General features: G+C 38.3%; 1 protein-coding gene across 10 annotated transcripts in view; it reads right to left on the bottom strand.

The window, feature by feature from the left end:
* HDAC9 (histone deacetylase 9) overlaps positions 1–15751 on the bottom strand; it is a 912538-nt gene that overhangs the window by 385042 nt on the left and 511745 nt on the right. For all 10 annotated transcript variants that reach the window (XM_065939945.1, XM_065939951.1, XM_065939954.1 and 7 more), the window contains one exon: positions 11450–11565. In XM_065939945.1, the coding sequence (XP_065796017.1) occupies positions 11450–11565 (116 nt within the window). The remainder of the gene's footprint in view (positions 1–11449; positions 11566–15751) is intronic.

Genomic DNA, 15751 nt, shown 5'->3' with positions numbered 1-15751 from the left:
CCTGTGGTTTCATGCTGTTTCCTCGGAGAGCACCTACCATGTCTCAAGGCCTATGCCAGGGAGCTCTAGGGCATCACCACAGTCCTCCCAGGCACTCTCCAGCACACATTATATTCTCGTTATGGATGAAGGAACTGAGTGATTGCCCTAATTCTGGCTCCCAGTGGGATCAGCAATAAAACTTTTAAAGTGATCAAGGCTGGATGATTTGTTGTCAGGTACTGCTCCAGAAGCTATGCACTGCTCTGGAGCCATTACTGCAGGACAAGGGAACCACAAACATGTATGGAGAAGGAGGAAGCCTGAGAGAAAAAGAGGAAGCACAGTTAGTCTTGGGGCTTATGGAAAAGAATAAAAGTGTCCAACTGGGAGCCAGGGAGCCTCGTGTGAGAAGAAAGCAGAAGCCCTGGCGACCTGATAGACGTGAGGATTTCCAAGTCATGGAGACAATTCCTGAGGAATAAGCAAAGTCCGAAGTCCCTAAGTTCACTAGCTAGCGCTGGCTCTTCCCACAGAAGTTAACTTGTATATATCACACCATGGAACTTCAGAGACTTGGACCTAATTTGTTTCCTTCAATTTACTGACAAGAAATAAGCACAGCATGTACATAAACTTCCAATGGATAAAATCCATTCAGACAGAACTGAAATAATGTTTTTCTCAAATTATCTTCTTTAATAACTTTCCTTGATTTGACTTTTTGATAGAAGCAGGCTATCTGTTTCAGGTTAATATTTCTTAATAGGAAACTGGAGCTGTACTGTACACTGCTAAAAGAGCGCAGACACACTTTAAAGTCAGAGGAACAGATGGTGAGAGGGGCCGTTTCACTGAGTCAGTGAAGGATCCTGACCAGCATTCTTGCAAGGTTGGAAGGTTACCCCACCTTAGCACTGAGGTGAACTTACAAGTATTTCCAGGCAAGGCCAGGGCTTTTCCAGGAAGTAGTTTTGAAACTGATCCAGCCCTTCAAACAAGGCTATGCTAAGATACCAACGTTTCACATCTTAGAAAACAGGGAAGATGGTTTTAATCTAAAAAATTTTCAGAGTCAGAAACTATTGCTGTGGTCAGATAAAATGGAAATATTTAATGTACAACAGCTATCGCATAACATGCACAAAAAAATGAATTACTATTAAGTTAGATTAACAGGGTGGTATTGGAGAAGAAAATGGCAATCCACTCCAGTATTCTTGCCTGGAGAATCCTATGGACAGAGGAGCCCAGCGGGCTACAGTCCATGGGGTCGCAAAGAGCCGGACACGTTTGAGCGACACACACAACAACAGGGTGGTATAGGGTGGGAAGGGTACAGAGATGCCCTAGACCACACAAGTGCAAAGAAAAGTGGAGAACCGGCTCTAATGACCTGTAATAATTACCACAATTAGAGTATGGTTAAAACACATGGCACAGAACAGGTTGTCAATTTTAAACTAGGCTCTGATGGATAACTAGCATTTCACCAGAAAGAGCATGATATTGGAAAGAGAGGTACGACTGAACTGGGTGTTGGGGCAGGGGAGGCCTATCCATATTTTAATAATGACCTTCAAGTTTTAATTACTTTTCTCACCATCATGGCAACTGGAATAATAGCTTATGGATAATGTTGAAATAAAATTAATATTTTATTAATAATAAAATACCCATACACCGAAAAATTACTTGTATCTCAATAGATCTATTTATTTAGCCACTGAAATCAGGAAGACATTGGTTTCAATCAAAAGATTCAACTTCTCTTATGAAATGGACACTGGCAAAATGGACACTGGCGAAAATTAGAAAAATAGACGATGTTAAATGTTCGAGGGATCTAAGAAAGTAAAAACCATCACACATTACTGGTGAGACTGTGGAGTGGCATAGCTATTCTGGAGAACATTTCAGCACTGTACACCATGGGCCAGAGATTCTTCTGCTCTTCAAGAAATTCTCATGTAGTTACAAGGTGACGCATATACATACACAACGGGGCATTCTTTGGTGGTGTGAGAGCTGGAGGTCACTGGGCCATCCACCTGGAGAACAGGTAGGGAAAACGGAGCAGTGCTCGCCATGGATTACTACAGCGTTTAAAAGCAAACTATTAGGTATATGTATCCATTATATGCGTGGGTGTAACAAAGACGTGCTTAGTCATAAAAATAAGAAATGGAAAGAGACTGATGACACCAAACCATGTATACCCATTAAAATTCATGAGCACAAAGCAAAAGATACATGTTTCATGTAAGAAGCTATACAAACAAACAAGGAAACAGGAGAAAATGACTTCCTATAGGGGCAATGAAAATGGAAGTCAGGATAGGAGGTAAGGAGGGAAGGAGGAAGGGAGGGAGTAGGAAAGGAAGAAGGAGAGTAGGAGTAGGAAAGGAAGAAAGGAAAGGAAGTGGGAGAGAGGGAGGGAAGGGAATACCTTTATTACTCTTAAGACAAAGAAGTCAACAGATGACCCCTGACAGAACACTATATATGTCATCATCTACTTTTTAAGAAGCTCATAGAAAAAGTGGATGCAAAAATTTTAAGTTGCTGCATGTTCAAAATTATATACAATATGCATAAGCATTAGAAAAGGAATACAAGTATAAGGTTTTGGTGAGCAGCAGTCTGGACTGGGGTAAAGCAATGTAGTCGAAGTATCCTATGCTCAAGCTACACTACTCAGTAGCTTGTGACTCAGGGCAGCTCCTAAGATGGGAGTAGCTGACTAGATCTACGGGGTAATGTCTGTTCTTAGAGTGGCATCTGGGGAGACACGCTTGTAAGCCTCAAACTGTTTTGCCTTTAATAAAAGGTTCCAAATCCCTAAATCTAGTCTATCTAAATAAAAAGAAGAATCACATTAAAAACAAACAAGTAAATAATGAAAATTTTTTAAAGTTCTTAACTGTTTAATGTTTGCCTAAGGCTTCAGCAATACGTGAACCATGAACTTCCAGATGTTCAAGTGGGTTTTAGAAAAGGCAGAGGAACCAGAGATCAAATTGCCAATATCCACTGGATCATCGAAAAAGCAAGAGAGTTCCAGAAAAACATCTATTTCTGCTTTATTGACTACGCCAAAGCCTTCGACTGTGTTGATCACAATAAACTGTGGAAAATTCTGAAAGAGATGGGAATACCAGACCACCTGACCTGCCTCTTGAGAAACCTGTATGCAGGTCAGGAAGCAACAGTTAGAACTGGACATGGAACAACAGACTGGTTCTGAATAGGAAAAGGAGTATGTCAAGGTTGTATACTGTCACCCTGCTTATTTAACTTATATGCAGAGGATATCGTGAGAAATGCTGGGCTGGAAGAAGCACAAGCTGGAATCAAGACTGCCGGGAGAAATATCAATAACCTCAGATATGCAGATGACACCACCTTTATGGCAGAAAGTGAAGAGGAACTAAGAAGCCTCTTGAAGAAAGTGAAAGAGGAGAGTGAAAAAGTTGGCTTAAAGCTCAACATTCAGAAAACTAAGATCATGGCATCTGGTCCTATCACCTCATGGGAAATAGATGGGGGGGACAGTGGAAACAGTGTCAGACTTTATTTTTTTGGGCTCCAAAATCACTGCAGATGGTGACTGCAGCCATGAAATTAAAAGATGCTTACTCCTTGGAAGGAAAGTTATGACCAACCTAGATAGCATATTAAAAAGCAGAGACGTTACTTTGCCAACAAAGGTCCATCTGGTCAAAGCTATGGTTTTTCCAGTGGTCATGTATGGATGTGAGAGTTGGACTGTGAAGAAAGCTGAGCACTGAAGAATTGATGCTTTTGAACTGTGGTGTTGGAGAAGACTCTTGAGAGTCCCTTGTACTGCAAGGAGATCCAACCAGTCCATCCTAAAGGAGATCAGTCCTGGGTGTTCACTGGAAGAACTGATGCTGAAGCTGAAACTCCAGTAGTTTGGCCACCTCATGCAAAGAGCTGACTCATTGGAAAAGACCCTGATGCTGGGAGGGATTGGGGGCAGGAGGAGAAGGAGGATGGGAGGACAGAGGATGAGATGGCTGGATGGCATCACCAACTCGATGGGCACGAGTTTGAGTAAGCTCCTGGAGTTGGTGATGGACAGGGAGGCCTGGCGTGCTGCGATTCATGGGATCGCAAAGAGTCAGACACGACTGAGCAACTGAACTGAACTGATTGATGGCTTTCATGGTATTTTTCAGGATGGCATTTGTTTCCTCTTCTCATTTCAGACAGCTGATAGAAAATTAAAATCGCCATGTGATAAATTTTTTAGGCAGTAAAAATCTCTAAGTTTTCATTTTTACTGGACACTCAAGGGAATGGCAACCCACTCCAGTATTCTTGCCCGAAGAATTCCATGGAGAGAGGAGCCTGGCGGGTTACAGTCTATAGGGTCTCAAAGAATTGGAGGCAACTGAGCAACTAACACTCACTTTCACTTGGTTTTCAAGAATGTATTATTATAAAATGGTTTGGAGACAAAAAAATTATTTGACAGGGGCTTCCTTTGTATTTAAAAGTCACTGATGCTTTTGTTAAAAGTCTTGGTTTGCAATATTGACTCATGTTATTCCTAGTAAATGATTCTTTTGTCATAGCAACCTCTTTTCCCTTGGGGAACTGGATGAGGAGTGTCTTATTTGCAGCCATCTAAAACCCACACCCACTCAGAAGCGAGCATAACATTTACAGCAAATGTCACAACAACTATTATGAAACAATCGGCAGATGAGTCATGTGAGATTGGGGCAAAACAAGTGACATTTCAAATGATTTTAGAGTACTTAACCTTGTTATTAGAATCCATTTTTAAAATCATTTGTATCTGCTGGAAAAAATTATTTAAAAAATCACAGAGCAGAGCCAGCCACTAATGTTCAACTAGAAATAAACCAGCTGTTTGGCTACTGTTAAAATAGCTATCAAATAAATCTACCGAGCCTAAAATAATGGTGCTGATATTCACGGAAACATATTTGAACCCACAGGCCTACAGTATTAACAATAAAGTAACTAGATAGGTAAAGACATCTCTGACTGGAGTTGGAAATAGAAACTCCTGAGGTTTCAGCAACCCAACCAAGTTTACAAATGGGGAAACCAAGTAGCTCCAGCGATGCAGAGTCTGGGACAGGGCATGTGTAAGAAACTAGAGAAATAGAAGTGGCCAGAGCATATGGAAGCTCGATCTTCTGGCTTGCAGACAAACATACTAATGAGTTTTCCCTACTAGGAGTCAGTATTAATAACAACAAAAAATGAACTCGTTCTACAATTCACCACTTGCCTTCCAAATAATGATCCTCCACAACAAAGCTGCTGGGGTAGGTATTATTTACACTATCTTTATTAGATAAATAATCTAAGATTCAGGGCAAGTTTAGCGACTTAACCAATGGCGACCAAGCAGTTGGTTTTGCAGCCGGGTTACTTGGTAGCCTTCTGAATGCAAGAGTAGAATATCTGAATTCACAGTACTGTTTCTTTAGCCTGTACTTAAAAGTAAATTCTCCTCTTGCTTCTGTCTTAACCTTTATCTAAATTACACAGAACAGATGAATTATAAGAGAGAAATTTTCTTTTTACCTAAGTTTCAAGAACAGCCTGAAATACAGTTTTACTTTCCTATTTCCTAAACAGTAAAAAGGGAGTAGAATCCCATTCATCTACATGGGATCTGAAAGAATTATGTGACATGCTTTTCTAATTTCAGGTCACAGAATAGAGAGTTGATTCAAAAGTACACTGTTATACTATCTTAAAAATGAAAACTCACCTGCTTTGCAAAACTTTACTACTTAAGCAAAGATGGTAGAATAAACCTATTTTATAAATGGTAAAGTATGCAACTAATATAATTTTTGAAAGTGTAATGATGTAAATTTTTCATACCCCCAAATATTTCTTTTGATATGAAATTATATGCTATTATTAATCTTAGAGGGTGTCTGTAAATATCACACAATTCAAAATGATCATTAATCAAAAACTGGCTGAAAAACATTTTTTTCCCACTTTTCTTTAGTTTAGGTGGAAGGATTTGGTGATACAAAGCTAGCATATTAATTTGCTGACAGTTTCAGTCTGAATTCTGCTGTCTCCTCACCTCCCCAGTATGAATTATGCTACAGACCTCTGTAAATGCAATGCAGCAGAAAAGCACATGTTAGTCATCAGGGTTGGATTTTTTGTTCTGGGCCATGGAGAGGCTACCCATCAGTGCATAAAGGTCTGCCCACCTGGCCTTTTGGATCATAGTTCAGGCACACAATTAATTCATTATGAAGTAAGTCACTGCTTGCTTTTGAACTAGTCTTCCCAACTCTGGAGGTGAATGTCCTGTCACTGACCTGAAGAAATACCTCTACTCTTTCAAACTCCATTAAATCACATTTCCTTCTGTTTTTTTTTTTTTTTTTTAAACTGGTGGAGGTAGAAGGAAAGAATATGTTCAACAATTAGCTGAAAAGCTGAAAAGCTAATTGTTGGGCATCTAAACAGATATTTGTGTTTAGGTATCAGTAAAGGTTTTAGAAGTATAAAATAGATTAAAATAATACAAGCAGATTCCTTTAATTTACAGTCTCCATTGTACATACTTTTTAAATTTAATTATAGGGTCACACAATGTGAGCTACTTAGCAGGTTTTAAAAATCTTGAAGTAAAGAGAAATCTCATCTTTTCCCATTTATTTCAAGTCTTATGAATATGTATTTCTTTGTTATACTAAGTACTGCATGCATATATTTGTATTTATAATGAAGGTATATATGTATCATCATTTTTTGTAGCAAACCATGTCCCCTCCACTGTTCTCCTTCCTGAGAGGTAACCATCATGCTAAATTTTGTGTTCATTATCCCTTTGATTTTTTAAAATTCTTTTGATTTTTTAAAAAATATACTGTTATCTACATATGTTTTCCTGATCAAAACATTGAACTGCTGTTTCTAATCTTCACAAAATACCATCAAGCTATAAGTGGTCTTCTGTTCCTTTCAACAATGCATTTCGAAAAATCATGAATGCTGTTGAATGAATGTAGTTTAGTGTGTTTTCATTTCCTAAGAGCATAGAATTCATCCAGAACCATTTTAGAATTCAGATCCTTTAGTGTTTGTGCTACCAAATCACATTCTTTAAGCTTAGAGGAAATGGAAATCTAAAGTTTTTTAGAAATATTTGTGACCAAGTTGTACTTTCTCTGAAAATTCATTAAAGGGTTACAGAAAACTGACTGATGTTGAGATATAATTTATAATTGCACTAACAGAAATACAATGCCTATAACCAATAGTCTTAAGAATCTTACGTCAATGGTCACAAATATATGTGAAATATTTATTTCCTCTGGTGTTGTGTTTAGAAAGAAAAATGAAAAGCAAAGGGATAATGGGATGGTAAGAAACAAGAAATAGATGGAGGTCTGGAGAAAATGCAGCGGCTTGAACAGTATTCTTCACAAGGCTGAAAGATGGTCACAAGTAAGAGAGTTTCCTATTTATTCTGTTCATTTTCCTTGGAAAACTGAGAGAAAATTTTGAAGTCCAAAATGAATGTGAGAGGTTTCCCTGGTGGTCCAGTGGTTAAGAATCCACCTTGTAATGCAAGAGACACCAGTTTGATACCTGGCCCAGGAAGATCTCACATGCCTCGGAGCAACTAAGCCTGTGTGTCAGAACTACTGAGCCTGTGCTCTAGAGCCCACGGGACACAACTACTGAGCCCGTGTGCTACAATTACTGAAGTCTGCACACCTAGAGCCTATGCTCCACAACAAGAGAGGCCACCACAAGGAGAAGCCCACACATCACAACCAGAGAGTAGCCTCTGCTGCTGCTGCTGCTAAATCGCATTAGTCGTGTCCGACTCTGCGCGACCCCATAGATGGCAGCCCACCAGGTTCCCCCGTCCCTGGGATTCTCCAGGCAAGAACACCGGAGTGGGTTGCCATTTCCTTCTCCAATGCATGAAAGTGAAAAGTGAAAGTGAAGCCGCTCAGTCATGTGCGACTCTTAGCGACCCCATGGACTGCAGCCTATTAGGCTCCTCTGTCCATGGGATTTTCCAGGCAAGAGTACTGGAGTGGGTCACCATTGTCTTCTCCAAGCCTCTGCTCGCTGCAACTAGAGAAAGCCCATGTGCAGCAATGAAGACCCATCATAGCCAAAAATAAAGCAAATAACAAATAAATAAATCTTTAAAAAATAAGTAAAATAAAATGAATGTGTATTCATCTAGAAAGGATTTACATTTGCTTTTTCCAGATATCTAGGAAACTAAAACTCTGGGGCTCTTTAAATTAAATTAACAATTTGAAGTTATAAAAATTGGGGTTACAGCCTTATATATTCTGGTTACAACCCCTTAAGGAGAGAGTGTGCCCCTGCCCTGGTCTACACCAAGACATCCTTGGGGGTGGGGATGAGGGATCCACCAATATAGCATAAATATGGGTCATGGGTTGGATGGTCTCCTATTAGATCATCTTCTTTGGTCAGTATAGGACTTTGCCTTCTCTCTTCTGAAAACCAAAACTCAAGACTCAAGTAAGAAGTTACTTCACTGATTCCAGTTCTTTCCCTATCACGGATAACCTCTGGGTGTATGCTTTCAATTAGCCAGATAATTTATGACTTATAAATAATTTATTATACATTTATGTTAGTATGTATAAAATTATAGACATATATTTTGGCATAACATATAGAAGATACTTTTTATCAGTCAAGTTGACTGTCCAAAATCAACTAGATTGCATGAGGAAACAGTGAAGTGAGTTCCCTTTGAATAAGAGTGCTCCAGTGGAAGTCTGATAATCACATATCAGAAAAGCAGCTGATTCAAGAATCAGAGATTGGATCAATCTCTTTCAGCTCCAAAGTATCATGACTCTATAGAGTACAATGGAAGACGCATGTCACAGTTATATATGAGAAATTACTATACCAGCTTCTCCTGTAGCGAGCAACGCATGACAAGGAGGCATTATAATGACAGAGAAGAAAAACTCAGAATTTCAGTCAATGATGGTGACTCCAAAACAGCTGATTCCATAGGAGTGCTGTTGCCTTTGCTTAGCCTGATACGGAAACTACATACATAGTCTATTGCATTGTGCATTCACTAAGATGTGTCCAGTTCTTTTCAACCCCATGGACAAGCTCCTCTGTCCTCCACTATCTCTGCTCAAACTCATATCCATTGTGTCGGTGATGCTATCTAACCATCTCATCCTCTGCTGCCCTATTCATCTTTTGCCTTCATCTTTCCCAGCATCAGGGTCTTTCCCAATGAGTCAGCTCTTCACATCAGATGACCCAAGTGTTGGAGTTTCAGCTTCAGCATCAGTCTGTTCAATGAATATTCAGGATCGATTTCCTTTAGGATTGACTGGTTTGATCTCTTGCTCTCCAAGGGACTCTCAAGAGTTTGAAAGCACTAATTTTTTGGTGCTCAGCCTTCTTTATGGTTCAACTCTCACATTCGTATATGACTACTGGAAAAACCATATCTTTGACTGTATGGACCTTTGTTGGCAAAGTGATGTCTCTGCTTTTTAATACACTGTCTAGGTTTCTTATAGCTGTTCTTCCAAGGAGTAAGTGTCTTTTAATTTCATGGCTGCGGTCACTGTCCGCAGTGATTTTGGAGGCCAGAAAATAAAATCTGCCACTGTTTCCACTTTCCCCCCTTCTATTTGCCATGAAGTGATGGGACCAGATGCCATGATCCTAGTTTTCTGAATGTTCAGTTTTAAGCCAGCTTTTTACTCTCCTCTTTCACCTCATCAAGAGGCTCTTTACTTTCTCTTGGCTTTTTGCTATCAGAGTGGTAGTGTCTGCATATCTGAGGTTGTTGATATTTCTCCCAGCAGTCTTGATTCCAGCTTGGGATTCATCCAGCGTGGCATTTCTCATGGTGTACTCTGCATATACGTTAAATAAGCAGGGTGACAATATACAGCCTTGACGTTCTCCTTTCCTGATTTGGAACCAGCCTGTTCCATGTCCAATTCTAACTGTTGCTTCTTGTCCTGCATACAGGTTTCTCAGGAGGCAGGTAAGGTGGTCTGGTATTTCTATCTCCTGAAGAATTTTCCATAGTTTATTGTGATCCACACAATCAAAGGCTTTAGCACAGTCAATGGAGCAGATGTTTTTCTGGTATTCCTTTGCTTTTTCTATGATCCAACGGGTGAAGACAATTTGAGCTCTGGTTCCTCTGCCTTTTCTAAAGCCAGATTGTACATCTGGAAGTTCTCAGTTCACATACTGTTGCAAGTCTAGCTTGAAGATTTTGAGCATTACCTTACTAGCATTTGAAATGAGCACTACAGTACGGTAGTTTGAACATTCTTTGTCATTGCCCTTCCCTGGGACTGGAATGAAAACTGACCTTTTCTAGTCCTGTGGCCACTGCCGAGTTTTTCAAATTTGCTGGCATATTGAGTGCAGCACTTTAACAGCATCATTATTACAGATTTGAAATATCTCAGCTGGAATTGCATCATCTCTACTAGCTTTATTTGTCATAATGCTTCCTAAGGCCCACTTGACTTCCCTCTCCAGGATTTCTGGTGCTAGGTGAGTGACCAAACTATCGTGGTTGCCTGGGTCATTAAGACTTTTTTTGGATAGTTCTTCTGTGTATTCTTGCCACTTCTTAATCTCTTTTGCTTCCATTAGGTCCTTGCCATTTCTGTCCTTTCTGTCCTTTATTGTGCCCATCTTTGCATGAAATATTCCCTTGGTATCTCCAATTTTCTTGAAGAGATCTCTAGTCTTTCCCATTCTATTGTCTATACACACAGACAAATTCTTGTTGACTTCCAAATTTACTGTTTTCTATTCTTGTATCACTGGCTTCAACAAATCATGTGTTATTTCAGACCCATTTTCTTGAATCTTTTGTTTTTCAAGGACAGAGTTCATATATCATTTATCTGTCTATCCTCATTGCCAGGCAAAATGAATAGCATATAGAAGGTCCTCAACACATTGCTTAGTGGAACTCTGTTCCTCAACTATGATACTACAACTATTTTTCATTACTCTTCAGGTCAAATGGATAAAACCTACTTTGTTGGGCAACTGTTTCTCTGAAAAGTTTGCATGAAGTTGTTTTCACTTACTGATGTGTCTACTCACAGCAGAATAACCAAGAGCCATGAAGAAGAACTTATAGGGTTGTACAGTTACTAGGCAGTGAGTGTATCCTCAGCATAACTAAGAGTTTTTTTTTTTGGTTTTTTTTTTGAGGATTACATTTCAGTATTTTCAAACCTGTGATTATCATCCAAACTTTGTAAATAAATCACGTTTACTCAGTTCCACACATTATAAACCTATCAGAAAAGTAACTAAGGTCACGTGGCTTTAAACTTCAATTCAGAAATATCACTGAGTTTTAGGGGGCTAATAAAAGATTTAACTTTCAAAACAACCAAAATAATAAGAGCCTTACTTCAGCATGAGGAGTAGGTGGCAAAACTGAAGTCTCATTTTCAGTAATATTTCCAGTTGGACCATTGTTTGGTGAACTGGGACCAGATCCTGGGGAACTGCTACTGACTGAAGATTCTGAAAAACAATGGGAAGTACAAATAGACTCATGAAAAACATACAGAGATGAACTGTAGTTATACTCTAAGTAATATACAGCAACAGATAGTTTTTTTCCCCAGCATGAATGACAAGTACCATGTCACTAAATAATAAGAACCCTGAAAACATTTGGAACATTTCTAAATTTTCGTATCACTTTTCTCCCCTTCTTTTCACTGCTAAAAATACAACATAGTAATAAATAATTTTAGAGAATATATTCAGTTAGAGAGGATTATAGAAGCTTTTGATTAGGAAAAAAATAATCTTCTATTACTTCCTCTGTGCTATCATAAAAAAGTATAACTGTAATAGAGTTGCATAGTTCATAAAAACATGCCATCAGCACATGAGGCCTGGAACCATTTCCATGGTATGTGGAAAAACTGCTTATATTCTATGTTATAAATAGCTCTTTATTTAATATACTAAGGCTATACTTTATTACAGCACATCTTAGTCAAAGTTATATGAAGAAAACATAGTAGAAGATAAAAGCGCAGTGTTACACTGATCACCTTGTACAACATTGTTTAATCTTAACTCTACCCAACTTATTTTCCAGAAAATGAGAAGCTGTCTAAATTTAGTATGTTCAATTTTAAAGACCAACATAACAAGAAATTCAGTTACCAAAAGTTAAATAGCAACAATATAGATCGTCTTTGTCATCTTGATATAAAATTCAAATGCATTTCAATTTATGATGGAAGTAGTTCACTTACTAAAATATCTAATTAATGAAATATAAACTTCCAGATCCTAGAAATATAGCTAAGAGAAGCCACCTTATCAAGCTTTGGCAACTTATCAGTTGAGCTCTAATCAATCCCCTATTACCTTCCATAGTTCTTTCATTTCAACATTTTTCTAGGTGTCTCATCCTTTGTCTATTCAGCTCTGCACAAAATGATCTTGATTCACGCTTCTTGTCGACTGACAACTTCTAAATGATTTCCATCAGTGATTTTTCTTTCTACCTCATGATTCTGTTATACACACTCTCCTTGCCCACATCAAAGTGAAAACATTTCTCTTCTGCTCCCTGCTCCAATACTGTCACATACACTTTCACCCATGACCCCACCCCCGAACATCTGCTTTAAGATTTTGCTCCATCAATTATTTTGAATCTTCAGGTCTTCCTTTTCCATAGGAATTGTCCCTCTAGTCTGAAAGCATGCTAGCAACTTGTAAGAAATGATGTGCTCATTCCTTTAAGAGCTGGCCATCTAGCTTGCTTATTGTGGACAGCAATTGTTCTCTCAAAAAGACCAAATTTGAGCAGTTTTGACAAAACAATTCTCATTCTCCTCATCCTTTCTACAATAAAATCCTCTACCTCCAAGTTTGTTTTTCCATCTCTCTGGCTTGTCCTCCTTCAATCAATTCCTAAATGTAGATATTCACCAAAGTTTGTAGCCTTATCCTATTTCTCTTTCCCTTGTCAAAACAATTCAAAGTTATGACAACAACTATCATTTTTAGGCAGAATCCTTGCATTCAGTTCAGTTCAGTCGCTCAGCCATGTCCAAATCTTTGTGACCCCATGAACCGCAGCAAGTCAGGTCTCCCTGCCCGTCACCAAGTCCCGGAGTTTACCCAAATTCATGCCCATTGAGTTGGTGATGCCATCCAACCAACTCATTCCTCTGTTGTCCCCTTCTCCTCTGCCTTCAATATTTCCTCTCATAAAAGCTGTATTTCTTGTTGCTCCCTCTCAGAATTTCCAGTCTGAATCCCTTTGGAATGCTGGACATTGTTAATCTCTCTTTAATGTATATTGAATTCAGTGTATTTTAATATTAATGTGTCCTGCTTAACTCTGTTTATAGTTATCCTTAGAGTCATTCTCATTCCCTTCCTTACTACAAATCTAATCAATTACTAGGTCAGTTTGTTTTGTTCTTTCCATTATTTTTCAACTTCTGACTACAAAGATTTCAGTTTAATCTCTCAGCCCTCATTATCCTCTCATGGACTACATAAAATATCTCCTAATATTTCTGAGTTGCTACAGCAGTCCTTCCAAACTTTCCTTAAACTGCTGCCAGATGGATCAGAGTGAGACAACTTTAACTATGTTCCTCTGCTCCAAAATGGAGCCTGACATTATTTCCTACTATTGCTCTTTCTGAACTCTGCACTCAGTCAAATTTAAATTGCCTACTCCCCGTATGTGCCACTTTCCCATTTCAGGCTTTTTTATGCTCTTATTTCTCAACCTACTTCATCACAGGGTCAATCCCACCTCTATGTTCAAAGCCTGGCTCATATACCATCTGTCCCCTGTAAATGGGAGCGCGCAATTTGCAGGCTATAGTTGCTTGCCTTCCCTTGGAACACTTACTACTTTCAACTTTCTATTATAAATACTTCTCTACTCAGAAGTGTATCACCAATGGAAAGAATGTGAGACTGGTGACAGAATTCTGATCATATCACCTACATACTATGGGATTTCAAGTCACTAGTATCATAAAGTTCCTAAATATATTTCACTCACTGCCTTTCAGTCTACATATCTTGCTTACATTTTGATTAATATACTTTTTATATGTGCCTCTTTCTTGTTTATTTTTAAGAAAGAAAATAAGCATTTAAAAAATCCTTCAGGAATTTGTTTCCCCTGGACTCCGAACTCTTGTCTTTCTTGTATGACTACACAGTGATTTCTCATTAAAGTCCCATTCTGCATCCTGTCTTTAAAAAAAAAATAAATAAAAAGAAAAATATTTTAAAATGTCTTGTCAATTTAAAAGTATATTATTTATATTATTTTATGTGATATTCACACTGAAATTTTGCCTTATATATTGAATAGAAATCACTATGGCAGATACTAGAATGTAAGACGATAGAGTCTACCACAGGATTCTACAAGATAACACTGGACATGGTCTGGGAGAAGAGGTAGCAACTGATTTTCTGGGAACACTGAGAAAAATGTCTAAGTAGAGCTAAAATCACAACTGGGACTTGAAGAAGAGCAACTCATGAAATGGGGGCAGTGGAGGGGAGAGGGGAGGAGAAGACATTGCAGGCACAGGAATGTGCCAGGACCTAGAATTTTAAAAATAGCATGGCTTTGTAGGGGGAAGAGCAGAAGACCCTTCAATTTGAAAAAGGGGAAGATGACATGTGACTCTCATGTCAACTACTGGGAGGAGAGAGGCGGCATGGGTTTGGAAAAAAGCAAACAGTTGAGCCTATGAAACAGGGAAGAGAAAGGATACAGGTAAGACATGAACAGCAGTGGCAATTCAACTGCTATGATGCTATGGTGGTCTCTGACTGGACAGCAAAAATAATTAGTATTAAGATCCAAACAGAGCTCATCCTAATCAATGAAAACTGACAGAGAAAGAGGATATAGAGGTGCAGAAAACAGTGTGTCCAGTAGTTCAAATCCTCCAAAAACATTTAGATTAACTGCAACATAAAGTTAACATATCAGTTAAAACATACCAGTTTTACATACAGTTAAAAATATCAACCAAAGCATCCATAAGTCCCATCTCACTGATCAGAAACGTGTGTCTAGTCTGTTCAAACACAAGATTTTTTCCCTCAGTTTAAAAGGGGAGTTATTATCTCACAAAATGAGAGAAAATTATGATATTTCATAAGTAAAGAACCTGGGTGGAACCCCAGCAAATCATAACCCCTATAAATGAGAATTAATTATTACTCAGCTAAGTATTGAGCTAAATTCCACTAAAATTTGGTAAGAAAGTGAAAGTGACCACGTGGGGAAAAGTTACGATCATGAAAAAGGTTGATAGAAAAATAGAAAAGAACATTGCAATAAATAAATAAAACCTTAATAAGATTTTAAAGAACAAAAAAGCAATATACATGTGTCTCTATTTTCTTTAAGTTTTTCTGTTATGAGAGAACCTACTATCTCCCATCAGAAAAATGACCTATATATAGGTCATGACATTAGACAATTGATATGTTCATTATCATTTACTTTCATTAATACAGATTCACTCTACAGATTCATTCCCACCCCCACCAAGGACTTCTATTATGAAAACTTACTTAAGATTTTCACTTAATGAAATACTAATAGGTTTATTGGGGAAAAAAGTCTGTAACTTTAAATTCATTATTGAATTGGTCTAAACTAGTGATTATATTTGATACTAGAAAATAA

The sequence above is a fragment of the Muntiacus reevesi genome, chromosome 6 (genome assembly GCF_963930625.1).
Source record: "Muntiacus reevesi chromosome 6, mMunRee1.1, whole genome shotgun sequence".
Classification (NCBI taxonomy): domain Eukaryota; kingdom Metazoa; phylum Chordata; class Mammalia; order Artiodactyla; family Cervidae; genus Muntiacus; species Muntiacus reevesi.
This window is presented reverse-complemented; position numbering and strand designations above follow the sequence as displayed.